This window comes from Pogoniulus pusillus, chromosome 12 (genome assembly GCF_015220805.1).
Source record: "Pogoniulus pusillus isolate bPogPus1 chromosome 12, bPogPus1.pri, whole genome shotgun sequence".
Taxonomy (NCBI): domain Eukaryota; kingdom Metazoa; phylum Chordata; class Aves; order Piciformes; family Lybiidae; genus Pogoniulus; species Pogoniulus pusillus.
The window spans coordinates 15,681,893-15,698,984 of NC_087275.1; the positions used below are offsets into that span (position 1 = coordinate 15,681,893).

General features: G+C 38.7%; 1 protein-coding gene across 2 annotated transcripts in view; it reads right to left on the reverse strand.

Annotated features, from left to right (window-relative positions):
- SCAF4 (SR-related CTD associated factor 4) overlaps positions 1-17,092 on the reverse strand; it is a 47,224-nt gene that overhangs the window by 4,701 nt on the left and 25,431 nt on the right. For both annotated transcript variants that reach the window (XM_064152400.1, XM_064152399.1), the window contains 7 exons: positions 16,790-16,890; positions 15,695-15,808; positions 14,879-15,035; positions 13,168-13,322; positions 6,442-6,604; positions 6,226-6,306; positions 5,936-6,121 (listed from right to left, as the gene is read on the reverse strand). In XM_064152400.1, the coding sequence (XP_064008470.1) occupies positions 5,936-6,121; positions 6,226-6,306; positions 6,442-6,604; positions 13,168-13,322; positions 14,879-15,035; positions 15,695-15,808; positions 16,790-16,890 (957 nt within the window). The remainder of the gene's footprint in view (positions 1-5,935; positions 6,122-6,225; positions 6,307-6,441; positions 6,605-13,167; positions 13,323-14,878; positions 15,036-15,694; positions 15,809-16,789; positions 16,891-17,092) is intronic.

Sequence of the window (17,092 nt, forward strand, 5' to 3'; positions counted from 1 at the left end):
ATGTTCCAGCAAGAAGAGTGCATTTTTTGGTTGCATTTGTTTGTTCTCCTTTTTAATTTTAAAAGGCACAGCCCTCCCTCCACCTTCTTGCATAGCCAGGGCTGTATGGCACCTAGTTTAAACTCCTCTTGTGACTTTGCAATACAGATCTGACAAGACAGACATGTGGCTAACAGCTTTAAGATTTGTGTTTTGCTGAATTTTGGACATTTTTGTTGGTATGTAAACTATTCCACAGAGGATTTAAAGTCAGGCAGGAAAGAGTAACTGAGAACTAATGAGCTGAAGAGAATAAGCATACGCTTCTGCTCCATAGCAGCAGAGTAGACGTACATTACAGCAACACCAGCAAGAGGGAAGTGTGTTTGATTAAGAAATACAACTGATTTAAATTCTTAACTTGATTTCTACACAACATGCAGTGCAGCAGAGTAAACAGTATATGAAGCTCCTCTTTCAATCTGAACTGCATCAGCAGGGTAGTCAAACATGTTTTACTTTGTCAGGCCATTCAAACAGTGAGGTTGAAGAAGACTGTAGAAAGAACTATTCATTTCCTCTTTGTGCTGACAAATCAGACACCAAATCACAATTTACACATCCATCAGTAAAATCTGTGGTATAGATCACACATGCAGTGGCTAGGAAATTTTTAAGTCCTTTGCTGTCTGAGACGGAGGAAGACAGCATATAAAACTTATGAACAGTTTCTCAAACTTAAAAAGAAGTACCAGAGGTCCCACGGTCATAAAATCCATCGTTTCTATCTCATACCTGTGCAAAGAGGTGAGGGAATTTATGTGCAGGAGCCTGTATTTCATGCATAACTCTAAGCCTTTTGGTAGTAGTTAACCTTGTCTTCTTGCTTATGGGTATGAAATACAACCATCCCTTTCACCAGCTGTTTATTCTCCATAACTTGGCTATGACAGGGCTTTTATGGCTGGAGATACAATCCTCAGACCTTGCACATAACACATTCTGTTCAAAAGGGTAAAAATATAGACCACTTTCACACCTTATTTTTATTTGCAACTTGTACCAGTGATGCACAGTGAAAGGTCCTCAGAATTTGAAATGAATGTTTACAATGAGGAAGGCAGATGTACATGTATTGGGCAAAAACATCGCCACCCATGAGTGCTGTTTCAGAGGTGCAAGTACATCCACACAATGCCAAAAGTTTCATTATTGCACTCTACTCTTAAGACAGAGCCCAAAATGTCATAGCTGTCCAGAGGAAGTGTCTTTTATTCAGAGAGGTCACAGGAGGCCATCATCCTTACTGTTTTGCCAAGTAAAGTAAGAAGCCAGATTTCTGTGTCACTGTAATCCCATTTCTGATTATCTTCTCTCCTGGCTGGACAAACCCCATGCTCCCTTGTGACAATTATCAGTGTTAGAAATGCTGACGTTAGTGAAGAAATGCGGCATCTAATTTCATTTTTTCTTAACTGAACTCTGCTCAGTACATGATTACAATGCTTCCTACCATCTGTTAAATTATTTCTCATCTGCACTGTTACAAGACAACAACTGGAGGAATGGTGCTTTCTGTACCTGAGACAGCAAACCTCTTTCAAATACACCACCTTTTGAAATCTGACGGACATACGAGAAAGAGAAATCATGATTCCAGCAGAATAGGCTGAAGGTTTACATTCTGAGTTTGATGATGATGTTCTGCAACAATTAGCATGCCACATAAATTCTCCTGTTGTACTCCATTAGGGAATGTGGCATCTTAAAGCCAGAACATTATTAAATGCTACCTGGAAATTCTTGACAGTGGGACAAGTCTTTTGTGTTTTCCTGGACTTTGGTACAGAATCCTTTAGACAAAACCATGATTGTAAAGAATGAAGCCTAAGCATAGTAACTTGCCATGAATACCACTTTTTTTCAGGGTAGTTCCTGTCCATCACTGAAGCCAGTAGAAGCTTGCTCTTCATTAATACAAGATGCTTACACAAGGACATGAGTCAAAATACATTATGTGTGTAGCATTAGCTACCAATACGAAGCCTTCTAGAGCTCCTGCTTTACAAAACAAACACTGAACATATCTTGGTCAAGGGAATCATCAGGACAAAACTGAATTCCATGAATGGTGCTTGAGAGTTCATGCTCCCTTACCTCTGAATTCTCATTCAGTAGCATTATGACAGCAACAGTCATATACATGTCTAGCAAACAGTAGGTTTGTTATGCTTTCTAAATGAGCTATCACAAGTTGAGATTTTTTTATTCCAGTATGAATAAAAAGCTCATCCTCCCTGTGAAGGAACAAGTATCTGCTTTATGACACAGTAATACTCTGATGAGCTCAGAGAATATTGCAGTCTGTCTTTTGTAGTTTAATGCAGTTACAGAAAGACCACGTAGTTGCTTAAAAACAAACCAGTAAGGGAGGAAAGAATAATTCAGCATGCACTAACAGGCAATGAACTCCGAGTTCAATGAGAACTACAGAATAATTCATCTTTGAGAATATGTAAGCATCATGGTAAGAACTTTGGTAAAAAGAACACTAGACCAGGACCTACAAACTGCAATAGTGCATTTAATCAAAGTAACAGATCACAGAATCTGAATATTTGAGACACAGCATCCACAGCAGCAATTTATAACAGCATTTGCTCAACACTATGAACAAGTTGGCAAATAATTATTTAAAAGCCTGTCGCTTTCTGCAGTATGCACATGTAAAAAGAGTCTGAAAATATCTGCTTTGCAGATCACTTAAAAATTACATATGAGCACACACTCATGAAACCTGTTACAGTCTGGATAATCTCGTTCACATTAAGAACAAGAAGCTATAACAGCAATGAGTATGATCAGGAATACACCTAGATCAAAACAACCTGAGGGTGGCTTTCAGAAGTGTAAGCACAAGAAAGTTCAGACACGACATTCAAGAGGGATCACTCCTCTGAAGCACAAACATGTCTTTGTTGGAAGTGATGAAAGAATTACATTGGAGGAACAAACGAAATTAGCGGAGATGAAACAGAAGGTAAGTTACATTACCAAGAAAGCATATGAAATCTTACAATAATCCATTTTGAATTACTTTGTATATTCCATATAAAAACTGGACAGATGGATAAACTTCATTTTGAAGTTACAAAAATTAGAAAAGAGTTCCTGTGTTTATACAGATCCCATAGGGTGCTCAAGCAAGGTTAAGTTTAGATTTCTATAACAGTCTCTTCAGAGCAATCTTCATTCCTTGACTTCAGCCTGCTGAAGTTCTTCTATCCTGCCCAAATATCCAAATAACATTTCTTTCTTCTTCATGTTACACTACACAATCCCCTTGCATCCCCTATTTCCCCAGGCAGAGTCCTCATGACATACTTCATGATGCTGTCAAACAAATCTTTCTTCCACCTTCTTATTTCAGTTTGGAGAGCCACATCATGGGAATGTTTAACAAGCAGTTTGAAGACTGTGAGAAATCAGTCACATGATCAGTCATCTATTCAAATTGCTAAACCATATACTTGTGAACATGAGGTTCTTTAGTTGGAAGCTTCTGATGTCCCTTGCCTGCACTTCATGGCTATCTGAGGGCGATGCTGTGCCTACTCATTTACTTAGTCCAGTTCATTTGCATCTGACCTGTATAATATCAGACACTAAGGCTACGTTTATATTGTCCAATAGGCAAGGGCTTCTGAGCTCAGGGACTGGGATGCACATGTAGATGGCATCTCCTGCCCGTACACGTGGTGAAACTGACACACTGTTTCCCGTGCTTTGATTTCCCTAGCAGTGAAACCTGACATCCCACAATGAAAGGACTGAATGGTGATGCAACCCTGGCCAGCTCTTGAACTCAGAGGATGGTGAGGGCAAGACTTCAAGTGACACTTCTCTGCTATCCAGATCAGCATGAGTGGTGGATAACATTACCGCTTTCATGGTTTTCTTCCAGCAAAAAGAGAGAACAGATCTGGACTCTCACATGCAGGCCTAAGTTCACTTGATAAGTGAATCCAAGTTGTTTTAAGAAGGTAGTTTCATTTGTGTTAACTTACCAAGAGTTTTAAAAGCAAAGACAATAGAGACTAGCCTTTTATCTTTCATCATGTAAAATATTACAGCCTTTGAGTTTTCTTGTATCTCGTATCAGTTTGTGACCAGCCCCCCTTTAACTCCAGAAGTTAGGATGGATGGATTTTATGTAACTCCTTGATTATAAATTACTTCTTGAAATAAGAAACTCATCAAACCTTTACTAGTGCTATTACTTAGGTAAACACACAGATCTCTACGCTACTACTTCAGGACACTGTAAGCTCACATATGCAATTCATGAAAAGAAAAATCTTTCCTATGCCCTTGCTGATGAGACTGAATGTTGAGAGAATTCACTCTGACCACACAGACATCTGGCCTTGGCTACTTCATAACCAAGTTAATAAAACCAAGGCAAGTTCCTGATCTTCAAATTTACCAAATTCATCTTCCTTGAATTTGTAATAACAAAAGCTACTGTCCAAGTAACTAATATGGGTATGTAATTTACTTCACATCAATCTTAATTTTGTAAAACTTTTTTTCCCTGATGTGTATAGTGACATAGCCACTGCAGAGTAACTTAAAACATTCCAAAGTCTCGGAATGCCTTGCAAGATGTACCATGAAACTTCCAAAAAAATGGTAATAGTGTATTACAATTATAAAAAGTGTAACTTATCCCTGAAAGGTGAGTATCTTAAATGTATTGTCTAATTATTCTTATTGTTACAAAATTTTCCCAGTCCAGGATGTCACTGTAAATTTGTGGTATTTTCTCTGTTTGCCAGGGATCCAAGATGCTCTAAAACCAATGAATTATTTGGTTTATCTGCTTTGATAGATTTTAGAAAAGCAGACTGGTTTTCATAGAGAAGTAGCTCTTTACATTCTGAAAAAATGCCTTTTAAAAGGATGTTATGTCAAGTTTCCAGCATGAAAGATCCAAAAACCACTAATCACAGCTGGAAAATTTAGCTATCAAATCCCACAGAGCAGTGAGCTCTCACAGAGACAAATTGTTGGGGTTTTATTCAGTGTATGCTCTAAAGTTCTGGGCAGAATCATGCTAAACCAAAATTATCTTTCTCATTCATTTTTTAGACATTCGTTTAGAGGTCTGAAGTCCCACAAATGTAATAATCCCATTAAAATTTGTAGGATTTTTGTAAAATTTGTAGAAAACAAGTCTCAAGTATATTGACCAACAAAAGGCCACCATAAAATATGTATTTAGTAGACCTCTGCAACATTAAAGGGCATACACTCTCTTTAGGAGTCTAACCAAGTTCACATCATGTTCTGAAAGTTAATTGCTGTGAGATATCCAAAGTTTGCCTGGTTTTGCTTATAAAAATAGCAGCCTGCAATATTTAAATAAACACTGATTAAAAGGGTTCAAAATCTATAATACTGCAGGGCTAAATAAAAGTTTTTGTTTTCATTTTATTAAAAGAATTTATTTCATACATAATGATATACCACATTTTCAGACATAAAAACCACCCTAAAAATACTGAGCTTCTCCAAGTTAATTTTATACGTGTGATTAGCTGAGCCTAAAACACAGTTTGTATGTCATAGAGGTGTTCTGTTCCGCTGCGAGTTCATTTTCTGTATGATATAAACTACAATTTTTAGAAGACAGCATTTTGTTCTGTCTTAAAGTTGTAACTTAAATGCTATGGGGGTTTTGTTCCTTTGATAATAGAAGAAAAAATTTACTGCTGCTTCTGTGCAAAAATCAAACCTCTAAAACTTAATGAGCCCAATAGAAGGGCAGAAATTTCACCACGTTTAGAGAAATGTGTTTTACTTTCCCACAAACTCTAAGTCAGTAGCAAAATCAAAACTGTATTTCTAATTCAGGGAACAATAAACTGAAGAATGCATACAAACGTGAACTTACCGAGAAGCGGAATAGCCTGGGTGACAGGAGCAGGTACGTTAGTAGGTGCTACAGGAGGTGGAACAGTCCCATAGATTTTGGAACTATCGGTAGTTTCACCAGTCCCTCTGCCTCCAGAAACCACTGGGATGGGATTTCCTACAGACGAATCTTTTGTAGTGTCTTCATTCACACCAGCTGCTGTAGCTAAGAAACAAGGCATTGACATATTAAAAAGAAAAATACACAAGTCAGTGGTTTTGCTGCCATGATAGCTTCCTTCTACTGCTGCCCAAGATCTAAACACTTACAATTTGGGATGTTTACTACTGGAGTGTGAGGAACAGATACTGGAGGAGTTATAGGAGGTGGTGGTCCAGGAGGAAGAAAGCCTATAAAAGAGTATATATTAACAGTCAGTGCCTCTTTACCAAAATGCATTTGTGCAGTTTACATGGCAGATGCTTTAATTTGTTATAGGGTTAAGAAAAAAAGGACTGAATGTTCCTAAAAATACATAAATATACCTGGTGGTAAATGCATTGGGTTGAAACCAGGGCGTAAAAATGGAGGTGGCGGTGGTGGCGGCACTCCAGGAGCAAATCCAGGAGGTGGGATTCCTAAAGGTGCTGTGAAAGCAGGTGGTTGGAGTGCACCAACCACAGGAGGACCTGATGGATGTGGTGGAACCTAAGAAAAAAGGAAGGGGAAAGAACTGTTACCTTAAGACTGACAGGATTATTTGTTATGTGGTAGTGGACTGCTGTCTTCTGTGCTTTGTCCACCAAAACAAGAAGCTCCCTCAAATTACTCTGCAACAAAGTGACTTATGTAACTTGTCTATTTAACAGTCAAAATACTCCTACAACTTAAAATATATCAACACTGATCTTGTTCACTGCTGTTATTAAAAAAAAAATCTCTGTGGTAAATCTATATTAATTTATGCTGGGAACTCACCTAAATACACCCTTTACACAGTAGCTGGAATTAATTTTACCATCCAGCACAACACACTGTAATGCACACAAGTTTGGATCAATCAAAAACCTTTTTAATTTTTCACTACCACTACCCGAGTCTGTAGATTATATTACAGTGACTATTTGTCTCGTTGTTATTTTTTGGTTGGTTGTTTTGGGTTTTTTGTTTTGGTGTGTGTTTTTGTTGGTCATGGGTTTTTTTAACTCTTATTTATATCAGGCTTTGAATGAAAACTAATTTAAATTACACTGGTCCTTAGCCTCATATTTATGAGCTTACTATTAAAACTACATTAACTGTGTGAGAGTTGAAAGGAAGAAGTTTAATAAATATACTTTCTGCATTTAAAATTGATTTATTAAAGCAAAAGAAGAGCTATGTACTCATCATGACTGACTCACCTCCATGACCATCAAATTTCAGAACTACTATCCCCCTCATAACTAATTTTTTATTTCTGGAGTCAAGTCTTTACTCTTTTATTCTCAAAACTGAAAGAACTGGCATTAAACCCAAAAAATATCCTCCTTAAATTTGGAGAAGATATTAGAGCTGCCAAGCACCTAATACAATTTCAAAATTCTACGTGCTTTCCTAATGGCCAACATAGTGAGATGAAGCACCTGAAAACCTGCACTATTTTAACTTAAAAACCAGTTAATTACAACAGGCTTTAATTCACTAGACTTTGGTGTAGACCAACACTTCTCTTTTCGAGTTTTTAATTGGTTATTTTTTGGTTTCAAATAATCTGATGATTAGACCCTGGCTAAACTTAAGCTAACTGAACAGGATGTGAGAAACTAATGGATATGGCACAAGAAACTGCCAGACATGACAGGTATCAATGTGAGAAGGTGACAAAAGTTGCAGAAGGCACCATGGGGGATAACAGGATTCTGCAGGCGGTTAGGGGGGGTGTTAGGTGAACAACAGCCAAACTTCAGACAGAAGAAGAAAGGAGCACCTTGGACCTTCTGAGGATTAGGAACCTTACAAAGCCAACAGTGCACAGGTAAGCATATCTAGAAGGACCCTCCAAGGCCAAGACTGTCTGGATGAACATTAAGCTTTGAGTAGCCCCAGAGGTGTTTGCATTAAGTGCAGCTAAAGCTTTAGCAAAAGTGCTCCAAAACCACAGTAACCTAATGGTCTTGACAGATTTGTTTGTTTGCTTTACAGGTCACTCACTCAAAGAACAGCAGCTGGACACACTGACAGATCTGTGGTCACAGTGGTGTTCTGTGAAGCAAGCACTCATGTACAGAGCATGTATGCAGCAGAAGGAATTGAGGAGGGGTATGGAGAAGGCAAAAAGGTGTTTTTTTTTAGAAAAAAAAATGAAAACTTGCTAAGTACTGTCAGCCCTTAAGTAGCTAAAAGCTGAGAAAACTGCATGAAGCACATGTATGCGAGGTCTTGAGAAGCATAGTATTATGATGGAATGAAGATACAAGTAACCTCAAAGAAAGCTCGTTTAGAATGATATTAGAGAATATTCTTTGCCTACTTATTTGAGTTTAACTGCTGTACTTTTTTTTTTCTAAAAAGTTAACCCTCTAATACATAATTCTAACATGTTAAACCCTTTAAGCAGAAAGAAAAAAGGAAGGCCATAAAAATCTGTGTATACATGTCACAGCATCTGATTTAACACACAATTTGGAGTGTTAAGTTTCTCTGTTAAAGAGATGGAACCGATGGCTAATAAACATTGACAGATCACAAACACAGAGGACTGGTGAACAGTTTCTGAGTAACAGCTAATGAACTGGATAAAACAAAGTTACAAAAATGCTATGAGAGAGACCCTTTATTAACGGGGAAAATACATACTGAGTAAACCTGATATTTTACTAGTAACATTGGAAAGAGGAATAACTAACCTCTCAGTAACTGTAATGCAAAGTGCCAGGTGCATCTCAATGAACATGTCTTGAGTTCTGGCCTCTGTCCAGGTACAACTATTTCTTATTGCACACCTCAGACTGAGACTTGAAGAAGAATCACTGGCCCTGTGAACTAAAGGAGCACAGTTTACCTACAGTGCTCCAAGACAAGTAAATATGTATTTAAGTGTATCTGGAGTCTCCAGGAGAAGACTGGAAAGCAGGAGTCTGCTAGTTTCAGTAAGAAGGGGATAGGATAGGTGTCAGACCAATGCACCACTCCCACATCTAGTTACAGGGAGAAGGAGCATATGGGATTGAGAAATACATCAGGACATTTGGGAGACACACTCTCGACTTGAACCCTGTTTTTGTGGCTGAAAACTCATTAAATGAAGAAAAGTAACACTGGGTTGGATGAGGAAAACTTACGGAAAGGGTGGCCACAGCAAACCCTTTGGATTTCAACGTATAACCCTGGCAAAGCCTGAGCCATGGTTCACTGTAAAAGAATGGCAGTTTTGGTAGAGTAACACCAATTGCCTCAAACTGTGTCAATGAACACAGAACACAAGTGGTACCACAAGTGCTATTAACTAACTCGCGATAACCAGTCACAGACTGAAGTTGATCTTGGACACTGTGCTATAACTTAAACACAGACCTACCCTCAGAGAGGGGCACCGAGGTGGATTACTCAAACCTGCAGGAGTGGGACCAGATTCAGCAACATCTCAAAGATCTGAATCTATAGGCAAGAAAAGGGCTCATTCTAGCAGCATGACACAACAGAGGTGTTTCACCTATCTTACCAACAACCGTGCCCTGTGGCTGAAGAGATGCTGTGTGCACCAATGAAGCCAAAGAATCAGACTTACCTACATAGCCTATCCCTCTTACAAGGATGTTAATAAGTGCCTTACTAGGCAGAGGCTGCATTCATGGGCTAAGGTGACAGTGGCCATAGCAAAAGCTCAGCTCAATGCACAGTTAGTTACAGGTAACTAACTCACAGGTAACATCCAGCAGAGCCAGACTCCATCCCTATGTGTCCAGTCCATGCAGCAGGATACCATAAAAGGCACATTCAGGCTCCACCACAGAAAGCAGTGATGCAGCTCCTTCCCATCATACCTTTAAGTGTGGGGTTCTAGGAGCATAGGCAGATCACAAAGTGTCTGAATAGGTCCTGGCCTAAAGTTAAGCTTCATGATAAAGGACATAAAGGGCATGAGAAGCTACTAAGCACAACATGAGAAACTGCCAGTCAAGAGAGAACAATGTGAGAAGCTGACATGTTAGACAAAGGCATAAGGAATGGCTAGATTTTGTTTGTGGTTAAGAGGGTGCTTCATGATCAACATCCAAGCTTCAGAGACAACCAGACAGGCAGTTTGAGGATCTTATGGGCAAAAGTACTTTCCTTGAGAGGTCAACAGTGTGTAAGTACCATATTCCAGGAATATCATACAAGTACTACTTAGGTAATAGTATAATACACAGCAAATCTCAGTAGGGAATGCTACCTAGGGACCAACACTGGAAATAAATAATTAAGGGAGAGTTGTTAACTTGGGAGGGGATTGGAGTGAAAAAAAGGAGGAGAAAGCACAACAAAACAGAAGGTCACAAAGTGAGAAAACAGAGAGTTATGGGAATCATGCAGTCAAACCTGTCTGAGGTCATCTGTCAGGCAGCTCTATGCCTGTTCACCGCAGCCTGCATCAGGACAAAGCCTGCTCCAATGTGTCACAGACATCTAATCTGTTTCTCCAATCACAGGGACCAGAATGGGCAGGTCAAGAGGACAGACTGACAAATCTGGTATTGCTGTACTGATGCACATTCCAAGCTGGACAGCATCAGCAGCTACCCTACACTCCTAACAACCTCTCCGCCTCTTAGAGTCAAACACTGAAGGCCAACACAAATGAAAGCAGTTCTACTAGTATGAAAGGACAAAAACACATCAGTACCTCACAGAGCAAAACAAAATAAAGTGGAATGTAATGAGCTTTTTCCTTCAGGTATCAGGTCACATTTGCAAATTACATAATGTTACTTTTACTACTAACACCATTACATGATCACAGCTGAACTTAATTTGTAAGATTTAAGAAATATTTGCAAATTAAAACAATTGTAAGTTTACAGCCACAGAAGACAACTCAATTGATAAAGTAAGATAAAATTCAAAAGTTCACAGCAAAACCAAAGATGAAGACTAAATACCATTCTCTGATCTAGCCTCAATCTGTGACAAGTTTTTTTGACATAATAAAAAGCTAAAGCTGCTGAGGCCAAAACAAGCCATTAGCACACTCAATCTACTCTATAACTGGTTTTTAATTTACATTTCCTTTTTCAGTAGAGATTTAAGGGAAATAAACAAAATCACTACTATTTAATACAGCTAATGACTAATAAAATTCTGAATTCAGAAATCTGACTTATGTGTGCACCTACTAACAATACGTTACAGCATTTCCGGAATTCGATACACTATGTTTTCAAACCACATAATTGGCTAAATTATATACATTTTCAAATAATTTGACTTCTTGATATTTTCTGAGTGTCTACCACATTATAATCTCGAAATCATATTCCCACAAGATGTAAAACAGGGTTCTGCACTTTGGCCACAATAATCCCAAGCAGCGCTACAGGCTGGGGACTGAGTGGCTGGAAAGCAGCCAAGAGGAAAGGGACCTGAGGGTACCGATAGATAGTAGGCTGAAGATGAACCAGCAGTGTGCCCAGGTGGCCAAGAGAGCCAATGGCATCCTGGCCTGCATCAGGAACAGTGTGGCCAGTAGGACAAGGAAGGTTCTTATTCCCCCGTACTCAGCACTGGTCAGGCCACACCTTGAGTACTGTGTCCAGTTCTGGGCCCCTCAATTCAAGAGAGATGTTGAGGTGCTGGAGCATGTCCAGAGAAGGGCAACAAAGCTGGTGAAGGGCCTGGAACATAAACCCTATGAGGAGAGACTGAGGGAGCTGGGGGTGTTTAGCCTGCAGAAGAGGAGGCTCAGGATCGACCTCATTGCTGTCTACAACTACCTGAAGGGACATTGTAGCCATGTGGGGGGTGGCCTCTTCTCCCAGGCAACCAGCAACAGAACAAGGGGACACAGTCTCAAGTTGTGCCGGGGAAAGTATAGGCTGGATATTAGGAGGAAGTTCTTCACAGAGAGAGTGATTGGCATTGGAATGGGCTGCCCAGAGAGGTGGTGGAGGCACCGTCCCTGGAGGTGTTCAAGAAAAGACTGGATGAGGCACTTAGTGCCATGGTCTAGTTGACTGGCTAGGGCTGGGGGATAGGTTGGACTGGATGAGCCTGGAGGTCTCTTCCAACCTGGTTGATTCTATGATTCTATTTACACTTTCTTGCATTTGGGGGAAGTATGCTACTATTTTAACAGACAAGAAAGACATGATTCCCATAAGAGTAGTAATACATCAGTCAGTAAGTTGAGCTAAATGAAATAGAGATTATAAAACACTGGACGAAGTAATCATCATTATTGCATGATACTTAAATTGCATGATGGCAATTTTTCAAAGTGGGTTTTTAATGAATGAACATCGAGCATTAGTTTTGACTGAAGAACCATTATAACAACAGAGTATGAAAATGTTCACATTCAATTCCCACAGGCTGTTGAAAGACAAGCATACAGAGTATGAACAGACACAAAAGCAATGTGTCTATTTTTGAAAGTCTACAGCTTATGGCAACAGTGAAGAAAATTAATTAGAAAAACAGGGAAAAAAAGCCATGATAAAACCAAAAGGATGTCATTCTGACTATTAATACAAAGAGGTCTGAGATAACAGGTACTAGAAGCAGTCTTAACAAACAAAGACTTGGCAGACAGAGCCTGTCCACATTAGCAGTAGAGTAGCAGCACGTTTTGGAGCTAATCCTCCATCATTCTCGCCAGCCACATGCTGACTCACTCCCAGGGCTGTTCTGGTACATACAAACTTTATCACTTTTCACTGAAATCAACACAGATTCTCTGCTCTGGATGGGCACAAAACATTTGAACCCTAACAGATATGAGTTTTTTTTTCCCGCATCTTTCACTGCCACTGTGACTTAGACAAAAATGAATATTAGTCTAGGAGGCTGTATTGCTCTTTTATGTGAATAATGGATTTTAGGATTTATGGCACAGAAAGGTTATCCACATAAATTGATATCACAGCAGTCAGCCAACAAGAGCATTTTTAATCAAGGACAACAAAAACAAACACACACACTAGCTACTATTCCACTGCAGTTCTTCCCTAACTCAGCTACCGTCATACGGAATTAATATTTAAAATAAGGGTTTTTTTAGACATCCAAAGCAAATGGGAAGCAACTCTCACCTGTGGAGGAGGTACTGTTATTGGTGCAGGCATAGGAACGGGAATTGGAACAGGTAATGCTTTAGGTATAGGTGACACTGGTTCATTATGTGTAGCTTCTGCACCTCCATTTTGAGCTACTTCGTTTTCAGACTTCTTGGGAATCCCCTTCCACTCTACACAAAAAAAAACCCAAACAAAAAATAATTAACCAAACCAAACACGTGTGTATCAGCTTACTAAGAAGTTGACAGGCAGTTAAGTATTGGCATGTAAAACTACCATGCTTCTGTGATGTTTACAAAAACGATGTAATTGAAAATATTCAGGTAATGAGAAGCACAGAGCTAAATGCATTTCTGACAATGAGAATTCTTAATCACTTTAAACACACCACAGCAAGTCACTGGAAGACAGTAAGTAATTTTATTCTTTCCATTAGTCATTTAACAATTCTTTGCACTGACTGCATTTATACATGCCCAGGACTCTGAAACACATCATCTGTAACCAAAACAGTAAGGGTATTTTGGGACGAGCTTTAAACAGATTCACTCTCAAGCATGCAGACAGCAGCTTTTTCACTAATTTCAGAAGTCACTTCTGAAAAAAACCAACCCAGCATTTTCCAGTCTTGAACAAGGAAAAGGAGAATGCGACATTAAAGAGTTGTAGCACAATGGAGACATTACATATAGCTTCAACTCATTTTACAGAAGAAATATGGCTTCTGTTGTTTGTCAGAGTATCCTGGGGAAAAACAGCTAAGCATAAAAAGGGGATCAATGAAGAGGCATTATGGGAAAGAACAGTATTGAGAAGACTGGAATGTACTGAGTTATGTTTGCCATTTGTTAAACTTTCATTTAAAATATGCACTCAATTCATTTTTATGTTTTTATCATGAAGAAATCATTTAGAATACTCACCATCTAACAAAGGAAAATTGGAAAGAACAGCAAAATCCTGAAATGTTTCCATAGCTAGACAGCCCACTACACAACAGTTAAAACCAAGAGCAGTCTAGAGTGCCAACTCAAAAACTGAAACTGCATTACGTTCTTTAAGTATTACATTAATTTAATATTACTTTTTCAGTTGCACCAGTCAGCACACTAGTGACTCTATGCCACTCTGGAGCCTGTAATTGCTTTGAGGCTGCTGATAACAGCTGTTATTTTCTCAATACAACCACAGACTTCTGATATTTTCACTGCTTACATATGAAGTAGCATGAAATCTATTGGATTACTATTAATATAAGATTTGCTAAAGGAACTGAAAATCAAGTGTGAAAATTACAGGCACTTTAGAAGTCACAGAGTTGCTGTCACCTCAGGTGCTACACAAGGAGTCCAAAGGCAGGCTCCTTTGCCAACAGGTGCCTCCCACAAACCATGGAGGCAGGGACCAAGCTGGTTCTGGGATTCAGTACAGCACTCTAGAATGGTGCACTATATTGAAGGGGAAACACCAGCACAGCCGATAGGTCACATGGTATCCACCTACATTTTTAGCTCAGGCCTTCTTAACACAGCTGCACATCTCCTGACAAATGCCTGTCAGGCTGTCGTTAACTGCCTTCCAAGTTAGGGGTTACAGGTGCTGCACTTCTTAGCCATGTCAAGGATTTCATACACACCTCAAAGTCATGAAAATCAGCCACACCAACTCCAGGACATCAGCACAAAGGGCATTTTATAAAAAGTATTTGAATGTAGCAATATTTTACCTGGACTAAGAGTTTCATTGTCCAACATTCCTCCTTCACAGAAACTTTCAAGATCTTCAGGTTTCACTTTGTCCCATGGTATGTAAGTAACACCTAATTCTACATCCCAATACTGCTTGTAATCTGGCTTTATTCCTTTATTCAAAGCCCACGCAATCTCGGAGAGAAGAATACATGCAGTCAGTAAGATGTTTCCGTTCTAACGGATTTAATACTTAGCTTTCATAGAACAGCATTGCCATTTGTGGCTAAAAAGCAAAAATAATACTCTAATTGATATAGCAGGGAAAACAGGTTAGGTACAAAATACTGAAATAAAAGTTTTTTTTAAAGCAGGTTTAGTTCTTATTTCTTGGCTTGACTCTTGAATACAATTTAAAAATGCTTAAAGGCAGTTTTTTCTAATGTCACAAAGATTAATTCTATTTTTCCTTCAAAAGACAAGGTCACATTCTAACATGATGTGCTATAACAGGAACTATTAGTACTCTGTGTAGGATTATCATATATAATTACACTCAGTTATAGACAAACAACCATCAACAAGAAAAACACGGTTACTGTCCACTGTAATGACAAGAACAGAATTTTTGTTGGCTTAAATAGACAGTTACTGGCAATCTTTCAAGGCCCACCAGTCACAGAACAAAATTTCTGAAGACATTGGTCCACTCACAGGAATGTACAGAATATCATATTCAGAATGCATACAAGCCTAAAATACCTCCCAAGTCCAGAACAGACTGAAAAAGGGTTACAGTAACTGCAGTAACTTTAGAATAGTTTAATATTTTATTAATATTTTCCAAAAAGTACCTTTATAGATTTCTGATTGACTTTGAAGTTTCCTCGGCTCAGTTTTTGCAGGGCACGGTAAGCATCCTGTCTATGAACCATTACAATATAGGCACATCCTCTAGGCGGTATCATCTGAGTGTTTTAAGGGAAAAAGAAAAGGTTTGCTACCACACAAAATAGTAAACATAGAACCATTCAATTGCAGTAAACTGGAACATCAGCAGGTGTTTCTAAAAGGATTATGGATTTAAGAAAGAGAATGTTAGCTTAAGAGGTGGATAACCAGCCTAATAATCTGGAAATACAAATGTCTAGCAAATTAAAAGCAACTTATGTGGAAAGTGCTAAACTCTACTCCATGTGAGAATATGGATGGCTGTTGCATATGTAATCCTTTAAAATTCTTAAACAGGAACATTCATATGAACGCTGTGGCATAGCAATTAGTCACTTTGTTAAAAGAAACAAGACGCACCCCACTTCATTCCATCTACCACAAGCTGCCAACTTTACAAAATTTAGGAATAGAAAGAGTATTGATTTATTTTTGTTTGTTTATGACACTTTATAGCTACCAAAACAACTATCATTTACATTTTTAAAAAATCCTTAAATACAGTGAAGCCCTGGGCAACCAGGTCTAATTCAGAGATATCCCTGCTCATGGTAGGGCAGCTGGAGGTCATTTCCAACCTAAGCCATTCTGTGATTCTTTGTGTTTCACAGAAGAGAAACAAGAAAAACATCTGGCTGTCCATAGTTCTGTAATCACACAAAATGAAACAGACAAGCAATTCTATACCCACCTCTTCAACAGCCCATTCTCAATGAATTCTCCACAGAAAAAGGATGATTTGTATGAAAATGGAATCATCTTCTCTATTATCTGAAGAGCATTTTTAAATTGCAAGAAACTAAAGCAACTGCTCTCTTGGTTTTCTACACAACAGCCAAATTAACTTACTTTACATGTTAAAACTACAACCACATAGGAACTGAGAGCTCTCAACTCTTCAGAACATATTCAAAGACAAGCTGTTTCTAAAAAGTCTGAAAGGCCTTTTTGTAATCAAAGCACGCAGAAACAGATTACGCTGCACCATTTATACTTACATTTATTGATTCAATTGGGCCAAACTCCTCCAAAAGACTCCCAACATCCTGTTGAGTCGTCCTTTTGTCAAGCTGTCCTACCCAAAGCGTAGTACTGCACACTATGAAAAGTTACAGAGATTGTAAGAGCACTTAGTAACACACATTTCACATGACAGAATGTCAAAATAGTAATTTTTAAATAATCAGTTATTCAAAATGGGAAAAAAACACCCAATATTAAAATGCATATTCTAATCTGTCAAGATGGTAACTACATTCTTTATGGTGATATACCCACTACTAGCAAAACTCTCCACTGTA